This window comes from Callorhinus ursinus, unplaced genomic scaffold (genome assembly GCF_003265705.2).
Source record: "Callorhinus ursinus isolate GAN/ISIS: 27379988/994484 unplaced genomic scaffold, GSC_fseal_2.0 scaffold6, whole genome shotgun sequence".
Lineage (NCBI taxonomy): Eukaryota > Metazoa > Chordata > Mammalia > Carnivora > Otariidae > Callorhinus > Callorhinus ursinus.
The window spans coordinates 45,064,902-45,079,229 of NW_027397068.1; the positions used below are offsets into that span (position 1 = coordinate 45,064,902).

A 14,328-nucleotide genomic window follows, 5' to 3' on the forward strand; every position below is an offset into this window, starting at 1 on the left:
GAGCACTAATCTCCTATCATGTAAAATTTGGAGTTCTCAGCCACTGCAATGAATTCCAGAGAAGGTGAAATGTCTTCCCAACAAACATAAAGAAGTACATTTCTGTGTCAGAGAAAGAGGATATAGGATTATTAAGGATTATTTTTGCATAACCACTAGTTCAGACTCTTACGAATTTTTGGAAATTAGAAATTTTGTAATAAGTAAATGTAAATGAAGTAAAAGAAAGATTTTTGATTTTAAAAGATGTCATTGATAACATACTCACTTATTCAACAAAGTTCCTCAACACCAATTATGAGCAAAGGACACTCCTTTGACTGTCCATGACAAATCTTCCATGACAAATCTGGGCACAGGCTGTGTGTTCTGTTGTGATCACCTTGTCTTTGATTTACACACAAAGCTTAGCACAGTGCCAGGCACATAATACATAGTCAGTTAATGTCTGTGTCATAAAATTTTTAAATGAATAAAGAGCTAATGAAAGTTACATTATGTAGCATGAGGATACAATAAGAATTATACACTATGTGTGCAACTTACATTAAGGAAAGTTGAATTCACTCAAATATCTAACAAGATAAATGCAAGTACCTAGTAGCTCATTTAAACAGCAGTAGCAGAACTGAGCACCTAGAAAGTAAAACCTAGAAAATAAATTTTATCACACGTAGGAACATATGAATGACCCTAATTATTTGTCAACAGAAAAAGATGTTGAATGCAGGCATTTTTTCTTTCTCCTCTAGACCAGCAATCAGACTCACTCATAGATCACTGATTCATGAATAGCACTATATACATACTTTCCATTTCCAAGGAGCCCGTGCTTCATAAGTGTTTGTATTACAAGTGTATTCAGTCATCTCTCTTGTTCTCCAGCATGGTTTTCCCGAGATTTTTAGTCAGACAGAACAGAAAGGAGTTTTCTTTATGGACTCAGGTTCTTTTATTAATTTTTTTATTATAATTTTTTTAAATTTAAAAAATCTTCCCTTCCTATGATATAGGACTGTTTGAATGGTTCATGTGTGCTCAGATGGCTGAATGTATTTATTTTATACACAGAACAAAGATTAATTTTATTTTCTTAACGAATTTGTGTAAACAACTTGAGATGAATCAGTTCTGAAATATCTGCACTGATTTTTGTGCTTTACTACTTTTTTTTTTTATTAAGATTTTATTTATTTATTTGACAGAGACACAGTAAGAGAGGGAACACAAGCAGGGAGAGTGGGAGAGGGAGAAGCAGGCTTCCCACTGAGCAGGGAGCCTGATGCAGGGCTCATGACCCGAGCCAAAGGCAGACGCCTAATAACTGAGCCACCAAGGTGCCCCTGTGCCTTACTTCTTAAGGGAAGTATAAAAATAAAAGTATCCACAAGATCTACAAGTTTCACGTGGAAACTTGCTTAAGTTTTGGGCATTTATCCAATTACAAATATGAAGAATTAAAATCATTGGAATAATTCAAACCAATTCTTGAAAACAACATGGCTCATAGTCTGCAAGATGAGGGTAATACGGGAGATTTTAATATCGGATAGAGAAAGGAAATGGCAAATTGAATTTTAATATTTACTATGGAATTCCTGAGAAGCAACAATTTAGGAATTAAAAGGTCACATAAGCTGCATTCATTATAACTAATCTCCTTTTATTTCCTCAAAACTTCCTATTTTTCAAGCACTCAAATGAAATTATTCATAACAGATTTAATGCATTGGATAGGAGTTATTTTCTCCTATTTCTGACAAATACTTTCAAAGCTCATATCCCATAGATACCGACAGAGGAAGTGGAATGAAATGGAACTAGAAGAAAATAAAAATCAAAGAGCAATGCTCTTAAATCAAAGAGTACAGAGAGTGGTTCAGTTCATGAATATCTCAAAAACCCCCTTGGAGGGGCGCCTGGGTGGCTCAGTCATTAAGCGTTTGCCTTCAGCTCAGGTCATGACCCGGGGATCCTGAGATCGAGCCCCACATCGGGCTCCCTGCTCCTCAGGAAGCCTGCTTCTCCCTCTCCACTCCCCCTGCTTGTGTTCCCTCTCTCGCTGTGTCTCTCTCTGTCAAATAAATAAATAAAATCTTTAAAAAAAAAAAAACCCTTCAGATCTTACTCTTAAAAGTCTATCTGCAGGCTTTGTCCAAATGAAAAACAAAACCAAACCAAAACAAAAATAAAACCTTTCTGATAGTCATTGTCAAATGACCATCTCTTAGAAATGAATGACTATATCGACCGCTAAGCAATTTCTCCTACTGCTATTTTGCCCTATTACTCGTATGTCCCCCCCTTACCTGATTGGTGCCCCTTTGGCCTGTGCTGGTCTCAACAACACGGTTATTGTGGTGGCCGTTTCATTGAGAGAGGCATCCACTCCTTCATAGTCAGGTAAAGTTGGAGCTGGTAAGTGGTTAATGAGAGAAGAAAAAAGTTCCTGTCAATTAACAGAATTCTATCACAGTTCAGGATGAATAAATGATCTGGAATGGGGGAAAACCAATTTCATATTTAATTTTCTAAAGGTACCTCAGTTTGTAGAATAACATATATTACTGAATGTTAACCCTGGGAACCTAATGCAGCAGAAGATATGAAGCCACGATTTGTTGTTGAAATTTAACTTATCATCTGGCGACTTGGACACACACGCCAAACATTTTGTGAAGGTGCTTTGGCTTTTGGTTTCCTGAGACCTTGAAACCAAGCATTGATGGGATGGGAGGTGAACAGCATTGACTCTGGGGAGACCTGGTTACGGACATGCACATGGAGATGTGAAGGCAGAGGGGGCAGGAAGTGAGCCAGAGGCTGCCTGGTGAGGTGGTGCTGGGTGCGATATAAAGGTTGTGGAATGGTCCAGTGTTAGTATCTGGACTGTGGCCGCAACAGAAACATATCGAGGAAGTGTGGTGAATGGGAACTGCAGTTTTTATTTAGCATGAACTAGTGCATTAGTTGCCAGATTCTTGAAAAGTAGAAACTCATCAAATATCAAAATATTTGATAATGGTTGGGGTGGGGGACAGGGCTCCCTAATCCTGAACTGGGTGAAAAAGTAACCTCAAATGGCTTTTGGTTATTTTAGGGAGGACATAACCAGTGAAATGTGTGCAGTATCAGAGAAACTGAGAACAAATGGCATCTAATATAAATTTCAAAGTATTTCATTCTTTCATTGAGTATTTACTGAATATATACAACGTGTCAAATTTTGTAAGTGCTGTGAGTATAAAGACAAAACATGGTCTCTGACATTTAGAGAATTAAAAGTATAGATTGACATTTTATCAAGAGTGAGAATCTTTTTTTCTTTTTAAAGATTTATTTATTTGAGAGAGAGAGAGAGAGAGAGAGCACGAGCAAGGGGAGGAGCAGAGGTAGAGGAAGAAGCAGACTCCACGCTGAGCAGGGAGCCCAACTGCAGGACTGTGAAATCACAACCCAAGCCAAAGGCCGACACCCAACTGACCGAGCCACCCAGGTGCCCCAAGAGTGAGAATCTTAAACAACAACAACAAAAATAATAGCCAAATTTTAGGTGACTTAAAGAGGAGTCAGTTCATTTGCTAAAACAGTGGTTCTCAAACTAGTGAGATCAGATGCCCATGAAGGCTTTTTTTTTTTATTATGTTATGTTAATCACCATACATCATTAGTTCTTGATGTAGTGTTCCATGATTCATTGTTTGTGTATAACACCCAGTGCTCCATGCAGAATGTGCCCTCTTTAATACCCATCACCAGGCTAACCCATCCTCCCACCCCTTCCCCTCTAGAATCCTCAGTTTGTTTCTCAGAGTCCATAGTTTCTCATGGTTCGTCTCCCCCTCCAATTTCCCCCCTTCATTCTTCCCCTCCTGCTATCTTCTTCTTCTTTTTTTTTTTAACATATAATGTATTATTTGTTTCAGAGGTACAGGTCTGTGATTCAACAGTCTTACACAATTCACAGCGCTCACCATAGCACAAACCCTTCCATGAAGGCTTCTTAAAACCCAGACTACTGCCCTTTTCCCCTTGAGTTTCTAATTCAATAGGTCCAGGGAAGAGCCTGGTAATGTGCATTTCTAGAAAGTTTTCAGGTGATGTTGATGCTGTTGGTCTATGGACCACACTTGGGAGAACCACTAGTCTAAATCAGGGTTGGTAGTTAGAAAAATCAAACAGACAACTTCGGGGTTAAGACGATGCTTGAGCTGAATGTTAAAAGTGCAGTAAAAACTTATCAAGACAAGAAAGCATCCAATAAAATGCAAGAGATGGGAAACAGAATATCTAAAGACATCATCACGTGAAAGGAGACTTCGTGTTATGACAGCTACAAGCAGTCTGCGAGGCCTGGAACTTTGGGTTCATGGGTAGGAGTGGTGGATGGAAGGAACTATAAAATTAAGGGGCACAAATGTTAATCATGCATGGATGTTTGGGCTTTATCCTACTAAATACAATGTATTAGATTTTGAAAAAAATTTAGGGGGCTTCTGGGTGGCTCAGTTGGTTAAGCGACTGTCTTCCGCTCAGGTCATGATCCCAGGGTCCTGGGATCGAGTCCCATATCAGGTTCTCCCTGCTCAGCGGGGAGCCTGCTTCTCCCTCTCCCTCTGCCACTCCCCCTACTTGTGCTCTCTCTCTCTCTCTCTGTCAAATAAATAAATAAAATCTTTAAAAAAATTTTCTAGGAAAGAAATATATGTTGTACAAAGTTCAATAGAAAAATACATCGAAGCAATGTAGTCTGAAGCCAAAGATAATGCTCAGAAAGATATTTCAATCATCTGTTTAAAGTATGGTCCAGAAGGAAAGGAAGAAACAGTGACATCAGAAAGAGATAAACTATCTGAAGAGTTATTTAGGAAGTAGAATCAACAGATATTAAATATGTACAATATGTATATACATGTGGATTATATATATAATATGTGTATTAAAACACACACACATACCATGCCTCCAAGCATCATGCCTCCAATAACTTGATTTCACTTTTATTTAAATTGTTTTCAAAATGCTGCGGGATATAATTTCTGTACTCAAGGGATAAATAACAATAAATTATCCTAAAATTTCACGTGATGCTGAGAACCACGCTAACCATAAATTTTATTAGCCTTAGCTTGATTACTACATGTTCTGAGGATACAGTGATTGCAATCAAGTTTTTAAAGTTCAAATCAAGTACCCATGTATATAGGTTGATTCAAGTAAAACTGTAGTTAAATAATTCAAAGAAAATGTTAGATGGGTGTTCTGGTCTTTAATTATAAATTTTTTATTCAATAAAAAACACTATGTCTAAACCATAATAAAATATGGTTCTTGACAATGCCCATTTGTTCAAAGTTTTACAAGTTCATGTAATTTTGTAACTATCTCTACTGAAGGATCTTATTCAAATACAGCACTATGGCTCATTCTGGAGGGCAGGAAACAGGTTTCACTGTACAATGATATCGCCAGGTCATATTTTCTAGTGATTCAATAACTATTTTAAATGGGTGATTTAGAATTGTTCCATTAGGAAGTGAACTGGCAATTTTAATACATTGCTATTTTCTAACATAATGGATGATATTTTAAAATTCTTTTTTGTTCGAGTAAGATAAATCAAATAGCTCATATTGGAATAGCTAATATTTTTCATGATATAGTTTTTTAAGATTTTATATTCAAAACATTTCCAAATAGAAATGTTACATCTATAATATATATTTATTTTAGGAATCTCAAATAAGTCAGATAAAACATTACATAAGCTAGAGTAGAATTAGGGCATATGACAATGCTAATTACTGGCCAAATTTAATCAGGTTTAACTGATGACTTGACCGAAGAAGAAATCATATCTGTAAATAATCTAGTCAATTACAAACTGAGATTGTGAGCATAAAATAATGTGAAACTTAACTGTATTTGTTTATCAACTTAAGTTCTCCTGTACATTACCATTCTGAAATTTAGATGAATTTATGTGAGATTTCTAAGAGAATGAATTCCTCATATTTGCTTAAAAATATCAGAATGTCAGGGAAAGTGGAAAAGAGAGACAAGGTATGTGGCACTATTAACAGTGGATCAAAGATCTGCTATCATTCTTTTGATAAAATCCACTTACAGCAGATATCTGATACCATTAATAATTACCAACTCCTCAAAGGTGATGTCTATTAGCATTCAGAATGAACTTTTAAATACTTCTAATTAGGATAAAATGACATTTTTAAAAGGACCACTGTCAATTAAAAGTGACTGAGATGTTTTTGGTTTTGGATATATAACCAATTACAATCTATATTCACATAATTCTTTGTTTCAAGTTTTTATTTAAATTCTAGTTAGTGAACATATAGTGTAATACTGGTGTCAGGAGTAGTATTCACAGAATTCTTTAATGAACCTTCAATCAGGAATAGCTAGCTATATTAAAGATATAATAAGTGAGATGACTACCCTGAGTGCATATATGATTCTCTAGGACATGCTATTACAAACCAATCCTGTGTGCATTTTATTCCTCTGTGTACCTGAGATATTGGTGGTCACATTGATGGCTGTGGCTGGCCCAAAGCCTTTGACTGTGCTGGCTCTTATGAAAAACTGGTAGGTGGTTCCGGGATGAAGATGCATAAAAACATGATGTGTGCTGTTCCATAAATTTGATACAGTCTGAGGAGGTCCAGCCACTGGAACTGCAGGATCAAATGATCTTATGCTGCTGTAGCTGACCTGTTTTAAGAAATATATTTGCTATTACATATCATGATATAATCTAAATAAAGCTTTTTTACATAAGATAGTATTCAAGGGTATCTCTGTGGAGTGAATCACATTTTTCTTAAACTTCTTTTCCTTCTCATTTGGATATGGTTATTTCCCAGTCATTCTATATCTAACGTCTGTCTATCCATCCAGCCGGCCAGCCGGCCAGCCAGCCATAGATATACCTAGAGGTAAAATATCTGACTGTACCAATGTGCATCTATTTTCTTCCATCAAAAGATAAACTAATTTACTTAAATACGGGTACACATACATACACAATCTTATGGTTATATATTTTAATGTATATGAAACACAGAAAGTGTTCAAGAAATGTTTGTTGTAAGTAACATCATCCCATACTTTGTCCAAATCACATAACAGATTTCATTAACCAGCACTCGAGTGTGCTGACAGGGTCACAATTTATGACACTGCCCTAATGATCCTCATTCCCATGATGCACTCTGTAGCCGCTAGAAATTTAAACATTTTACGCTCTAATCAACACTGACTATGCAGGAAGAGAACTACACATTTGTGCAATTATAATGATCTTTTCTTCTTTTTAGCTTCCCCTCTTTAAAAATTAGATAATGATTTATAACAAAATTGAGATGAAACTCTGGAATAGTCAAGTTTATAATACATTTTGCTGTCTCGGGAGTAATCCTTTATTCTGAAACAAATGACATTCAATGGCCTCCCCTAACTACAATGTATCTTAATTTTATAAAAATTCATTCTTTACAACCATCAGTAAGCCTGTTTGAAAAGGCCCATCCTGCTTCTCTAAAACAACAACAAAAACACATTTACTTTAAGAATTAGAAAATTCTAGGTGCCATCCAGTATTTGTTTTGAAACTCAATTTTGGGATGAAGGAATTTGTAAAGTAAAACAGAGGTGTACTAAAAATGATTTGATCTCCTAATCCTCACTTACTTATTTTCCATTATTTCTCTCCAACTTTTTCCTTTTACTCTCCCTTCAACCCACATTTCAATTAACTTCCTTATTCTCCCAATACCTCATACTGAGTGATGATTCCATTTGGATCCAAAGGTTCTTTCCAGTTCAAGAAGATCTTATTTTCAAAGGATGTTCCTTGAAGAGAATTGACTGGTACAGGGCCAGGCACTACAAATATACACATTTTTGGTTATAAAGATCCTTACATCAGAAACAGAAAAAATGAATACTGTAAGTTATATAAACCAAATTAAAAATAAAAAAAATGTGTCCTTAAAAAGAAAATAAGCTATGTGACCAGTTTTCTGATTTTTAACAAATGGGAATTTAGAATAATCTATAAGCTTCTAATGCAGAAAATATACAACTCCAAAGTTATTTTTATTCAAAAGAATAGTCTATCACCTTAGAGAGTTGAATAAATTGTATAGCCTAGTTTTCTCTGTTGTATACCTCTAATAACATGAAGATCTCATTTGTAATTTGTTTCAAGAACACAACTATATTTCCCTGAAAGATATTCTGAAGATTATGATAAGCCCCTAAAGTATCTCCATAAACAAATTTCATTAAATAATGAATTATAGTAATAATTAACACTCCTCAGACTCAAAAGCCAAATCATAGAATACTGAATTGAAATGCCCACTAAGAGTCAATCTGATTCTTACTGCTATCCTTATTAAATTTCTATAATTTAAAAAAACACAGCACTGATTATTACAATTTTTTAAAAAACTTTAAGATGAATAGGTTCAAATATCATTGCTTTAGTCTTTTAAATGGAATTCCCTCTTGCAAAGCTAAGCATCAAACCATTTTATAATACCAGACTTGTTTAGAACTCAACAATCAGCATAACCGGTTCTGAAGTGTCCCCAGGTATGACAAGAGTTGAGGAACCTTCATACCAGTCCTTATTTGCAAATGTCACATAACTGACAATACCCAGTGGCAGCAATGAACAATGTGTCAGTTTCTATTGACAAAATATAAAACATCAGATACTTTTGCTCTTTGCTTTTATGTATTTTATCTAAACACATAGTTGCTATTTATTCACAGAAATATCCAGTTTCTTGTTCTGATAATGTTTAAATATATATCCTACCCATCCTACTTTGCTTAAAAAATGTGTTTTCTTTTGAAACACTGACCCAATACTGGGCAAGTATGGTTTTTAATTAATATTTTTCCTTAATCTAACGTTTCAGTGAACTTCACACATGGCATTATCTAGAAACGTAGTTGCAGAGTATACAGCAATTTTGTGAGGCTTGAAGTAAATTAAAAATCACCGGATCAAAGGAAATGCACTGCATTGTAGCTAGCAGCATCAAGAAATTCTGAATGATACGTCAAAGTAGGAAGATTTATTTCAGACTACAAGGAGACGATGAATGATGTTATGACCTCTGGGACAGCCAATATAATTTGGCACATTAATAATAAATTCATAAAGAAAAAAACCATAAAGGAAAGAAACCCATAAACAGAAAAGATGCCAGCACTAAACTTCAGAATATATGTACATGCATCTGTCAGCTGAGGGCTGAGGGACAACTTAACCAAAGGCATCCATTCCCTGGCAAGTCCCAGGTCCACTGTATTGGCACAGACTATACAGTTGATCCAGGCAGAGAGGCCATCACGGCCCCTATGTGTACTCTGGGGCACTTACAGAGGCTGCCATGGGTGTTAGTTTGTTAACTAACAAGGGTGATAGCTGTTATGTCATTTGAGTAGAGTGAAAACAAGCTTCTGATTGTGATTAAGGAAAAGTATTTCTTCACCTTTCCATAACTTTCAGAGATGGTGACTGCTGGAGGTAGTAGGAGATAAAACCCCAATTAGTGAGAAAATGTTTATTTGATGGTATTATAATTGCTACCTGTGTTCACTAACCACAATTTGGCCAACAAATATATAAAATGGTGCGATATATTTCCAATTGTTTACAAATAAAGATAGTTAAAAATGTTTGCATAATTCCACATTGGAAGAGGGACAGAATTAAAGTATCCTTCCTAGAATTTGTGTATTTCTCTGCTCTTCTTCTTCTCCTTTTTTTTAAGTGGGTTCTACACCCAGCATGGAGCCAATGGGGCCTGAACTCACGACCCTGAGATCAAGACCTGAGCTGAGATCACGAGTCGGATGCTTAACCAAGTGAACCGCCCAGGCCCCTCTCTGCTCTTCTTACACATACTCTACTTTGTCAATAAAATTCACTTAAAGTACCTACAGGTCATATTTGTAAGAGGGAAAAGTCTGTGGAAAAATTATGGCCAAGAGTACCACGCTACTGATCTTGCACCGGGACTAGTATGGTGGACAAGAAAAAGAACTACACTTAAGTGAATGACAAAGCACACACATAAACAGGTGGGGCGGGGAGTGGGCACAGATAAGTTATATTTAATAACTCTCCACCTCTGAAGGAAGACAATGTCTATGTAGAATGTCTATACGTACTTTTGATTTGTGTAAATACAACATGAAGTTACTAAGACCATCATCATGGCTGTCTTCATATTGCAGGGAATGTCACTTCACATTTCCACATCAACAACTTTTAATGGAGACAGAATGCTGACTTTCATTCCCCTGCTTGTGATTTATTTGAGAGCTGTTTCAGCTATTTTTTTTTTAAAGAAAGTCCTTTAAAATATAACTCTCAAAATGGAAGAGAGAGGAAAAATGAAATGTGGGTGGGGCATGATTATATTAAATAAACACTACAGACTTTAAAATATAATAAATGTACATTTAAAAATAGCTCTGTATTAGCAAAAAATGTCCCCAAACCAGGGTTTTCTGCTGAGTTAACTTCATAATATTGATTTTTGTAAATGCTAGGATAAAAAATGAAAACAAAATCTCATACAAAAAATTCTACCTATGCATTAAAAAATGTATGCAATAAATTAAATATAAATTCTACCTTAGGGTTCTGGTGGGAAATCATTTTAGCTTTGCTCTCATGATTTATGTATGTCCCTAGAATTCTTTTCATGAAATTATATTCTTTTTAATAAAAGGTGGTTGATAATTTATTCTTTTTCTATGTATATAGGGCAGCAATAATTTAGTAAGACTGACTTAATTAGATCATCATAACCCATCGATCTTTGCAACAATAGATTATGATTCAGACATTCTGTCCCCCCTCTCAGGAACATTGAGTCATATCAAGGGTTCTATGTAGAAACTGGAGCTCATGTGAGCAGATCTGAAGACTGAGTTACTTGAAAATACTTTATACAAAGTTTGTACTGCAGTCATTTAGTTTTATACATAAAACAAAGGAGAAGAAAAAAAATTCTCACAGTAGAAAGAATTACTTTTTGACTATGCTATGAAATAATAATATGCAACTCAATATCATTACAGCTAGTAAAAATGTTCTTCAAAACATACCTTAAAATAAAACTAGAATAAGAAACAATATTGAAATTATATACTATATAGTTAATTTCATCCTATGTTTATAAAACTATTTCTATATAAAATAGCACAGTCATGAAGTTGATGAATTGAGGACATAATTTAAGATTCCATAGCAATTCACTTCCTGATTATTAATCTACTTGCCTGTACACCCAAAAATACATTTAAAAATTTAATGAAATATGAAAAAGTTATATGAGCCTGACTGCATTCTTTGGTTTATGGGAAAGAAAGGCAAACTAAAAGCCATACCAAAGTATACCACCAAAATGAATATATTAATAGAGAGTGACTGGCAGAAAAAGCACAAATGTAACTGAATCTAAAATGACCAATTAAGAAATCAAGTTTTTAAAATTTTAAGGGTAGGCAATAAGGTGTGTGAGTACATTCTTATTACTAAAAACATGGCTTACAAAGTAGAGTAATACAGACATTTTAGCATTTATCCCACTTTATGAAATGAGATAGAGATTTTTCAGAGCTTTTGAATCTGCTTAGACTTTCCATTTCTATCATCCATCTATGAAACAACTAAGCTAATTATTCTTTCTTATATAATCATGTGTTGGGGTGTGTTCTGTGTGGGGGGGATATGAGTGTGTGTTTATGTATTAGAGCAAGTTTGTTGTTTGAAATATCATTAAGGCTTAGATTAGGTATAAATTCAAACATGATAGTTGAGGTAATCATGTTTGGTTACGTTAAACATGACAAAGTACATTTATCATAAATAAGTCTTAGGTTTATTCTTTGAAAATTTAGGACTATGAGAATAACTCCATGCATAATTTTAGGACAATATTGTTTCCTTCAAAGTCTGAGGTACATGAGGTTGAAAAGCTCTCACTGTCCTTTATGACAACAAAAATAATAGGACCAATCTGGGTCATTTCTACTTTTCAGAGTGAGAGTGTTTGAAGTGATACAGAGAAACTTCTAGAAACTGTGGTATGTTTGGCCTATCTTCAGGAAATCTCATACTTGATAGACATCAAGATCTACATCTGTGCCTAAAGTTCAGAACTTGAGGGAAACTGGAAACACTTGGGTATGAAATACATCCTATTTTCTGAAATCCAAACAAAAACCTACTGACAGGCTATTCAAGGAGAAATTCAGAAGGGGATGAGATCATCTTATTTAAACTTTTCATAGAGAGATGAGAAATGGAAATCTAGAGGAGTAAACAGATTGGGTAAGGTGATAGAGGTATTAGTGCCAGGACTAAAAACTCAGGATTCCTGACTCCCAGGTTCAGCTTTGCCTCCATTCACTAAATAGGCTATGTTTTCCCCCTACATGCTTCCATTCATGATGGTAAATTTTGGAAATGAAATGTCTTACAATGAAATAATACATTACTGTTATTATCAGAGTATCATCATTTGTACATTTTTTGGGGTATAGGGCACATTTCTCTTGAATTAAGAAATGTACTCATTCACATTAATGACAAACTATAGTGCTATAGCAGGTGTGGACAAATTATAATATAATATAAATGTTTGTTCCTATTACTTAATAATTTGGAAGTGACACACATAGATATTGGACATTATATAGTTAAATTCCTTGGGTGGTAATAAAATGGATAAAAGATGACAGCTTGCTGATATCTGATAAGGGCCTTTATCGAGACTTAAAAGATATGAACTTCAACCTTCTTTTATATTTAAACTTACATGAAACCATCTGAAAATGAGTGGAATAGGCAAACGGTGCTGTTTCCAAATGTTAAGGAAAATGAAAGCTGCTATTACTGGTTTGTAAAATGTGAAGAACTAAATTTTAACCAAGTGCATTTTACCAATAGGTAAATGATGTAATGCCATGAATAGTGAAAATTATTTTTGCACATTTGATAGGAACAACTTTATTTAAACTTTAGTGTAGTTGTTACTTCTCTAACATATAAAAACAGAAAAGAGTAGAGGTACATTTCATCTAGTATTTGATGCTACTCTGAAGACTATTAAGCTTTTTAGTTAAAGGCAAACTCCTTTCAAAGTTAACCTCGTTAAAAGTATTTAATAGATTTCAGAATCCAATTCAATTTTGGTGACTCTAGAGAAAATTATAAGCAATGACATAATCCTGTTATGTAATTCACCCTTTTTAAAATAATGAAGTATGAACATACCATCTTCATCAGTTTGAATAATCGTCTCTTCACTCTCCTTCCTGCCTTCTGGATTGGTTAGGATCATCTTGAGGCTGACATTTGTATAAGGTGGCAGATGGTTCACAACATGCTGAGGGGCTTTGGGGTCCATGTCCAAGCAGTCTGCCTTGCTCTCATTGTGACCACGGAAGTAATGGTAGCAGATAGTGACATTAAAAGTGTGGCAACGAGTAATATTATAACCCAGGGATTCCCAGTCCACAGCAATGTGTCTTGCCTGTATCTCAGCAATCTTTAATGTCTTTGGGGTTCTCATAGGTTCTGAAAAATAAAGATGCAGACGGCTGTCAACTTTACAATGAATAATCTTGGAAAAATCAAACACTGAGCATGACATAGCATGTGTAAACCTAGGAAAATGTGGAAGTCATCTTTTATTCTCATTTTCTTTATTTACTCATGATCTTATTCCTGAAGGTTTCGGTCAGGGACTATGATTTACCAATGGGAAAAGAAATGGAAAATGTTAACAATCCATGGTACTCAGGAACATGGCGAAAAGACAAAACCCTGAAAATGAGGCCATAATGCTTTTATAGTTGTTGTTGTTACTGCCCAATTCCCCATCTCTCTTTTCTCTTGTCATTACTGAGCAAGTGAATTAGCTAATATATCATAATGGATAAGAGTCAACACGTTCTGCTCTATGATTTGTCATGTCACCAGCTATGGTGTATACTAATTAGTCTAATTGTAATACTAAACTACCATTTACCAAAAAGTGATGCAGATATTAATTAACATTTATTATTTCAGTAATGATGCTGTTCATCAAAGCAGAAAAATATCTAAGAAAAAGTGCAAGAACACATGTGGATATTCACATTGTCATCGATCCTTCTTGATCTCTTTCTATCTTTTCCTAGGAAACACTCAGGTCTGACAGTCCATTCACTGTCACCCAAACCAAACTGGGAGGTGAATTTCCATTCAACTGGAAAATGCTGGCA

At 35.0% G+C, this 14,328-nt stretch overlaps 1 protein-coding gene across 5 annotated transcripts in view; it reads right to left on the reverse strand.

Annotated features, from left to right (window-relative positions):
* Window positions 1–14,328, reverse strand: part of PTPRK (protein tyrosine phosphatase receptor type K) — a 552,323-nt gene that overhangs the window by 106,645 nt on the left and 431,350 nt on the right. For all 5 annotated transcript variants that reach the window (XM_025865334.2, XM_073893909.1, XM_073893908.1 and 2 more), the window contains exons 8-11: window positions 13,337–13,639; window positions 7,802–7,911; window positions 6,537–6,738; window positions 2,310–2,415 (exon numbers count right to left, since the gene is read on the reverse strand). In XM_025865334.2, coding sequence (XP_025721119.1) covers window positions 2,310–2,415; window positions 6,537–6,738; window positions 7,802–7,911; window positions 13,337–13,639 — 721 coding nt within the window. The remainder of the gene's footprint in view (window positions 1–2,309; window positions 2,416–6,536; window positions 6,739–7,801; window positions 7,912–13,336; window positions 13,640–14,328) is intronic.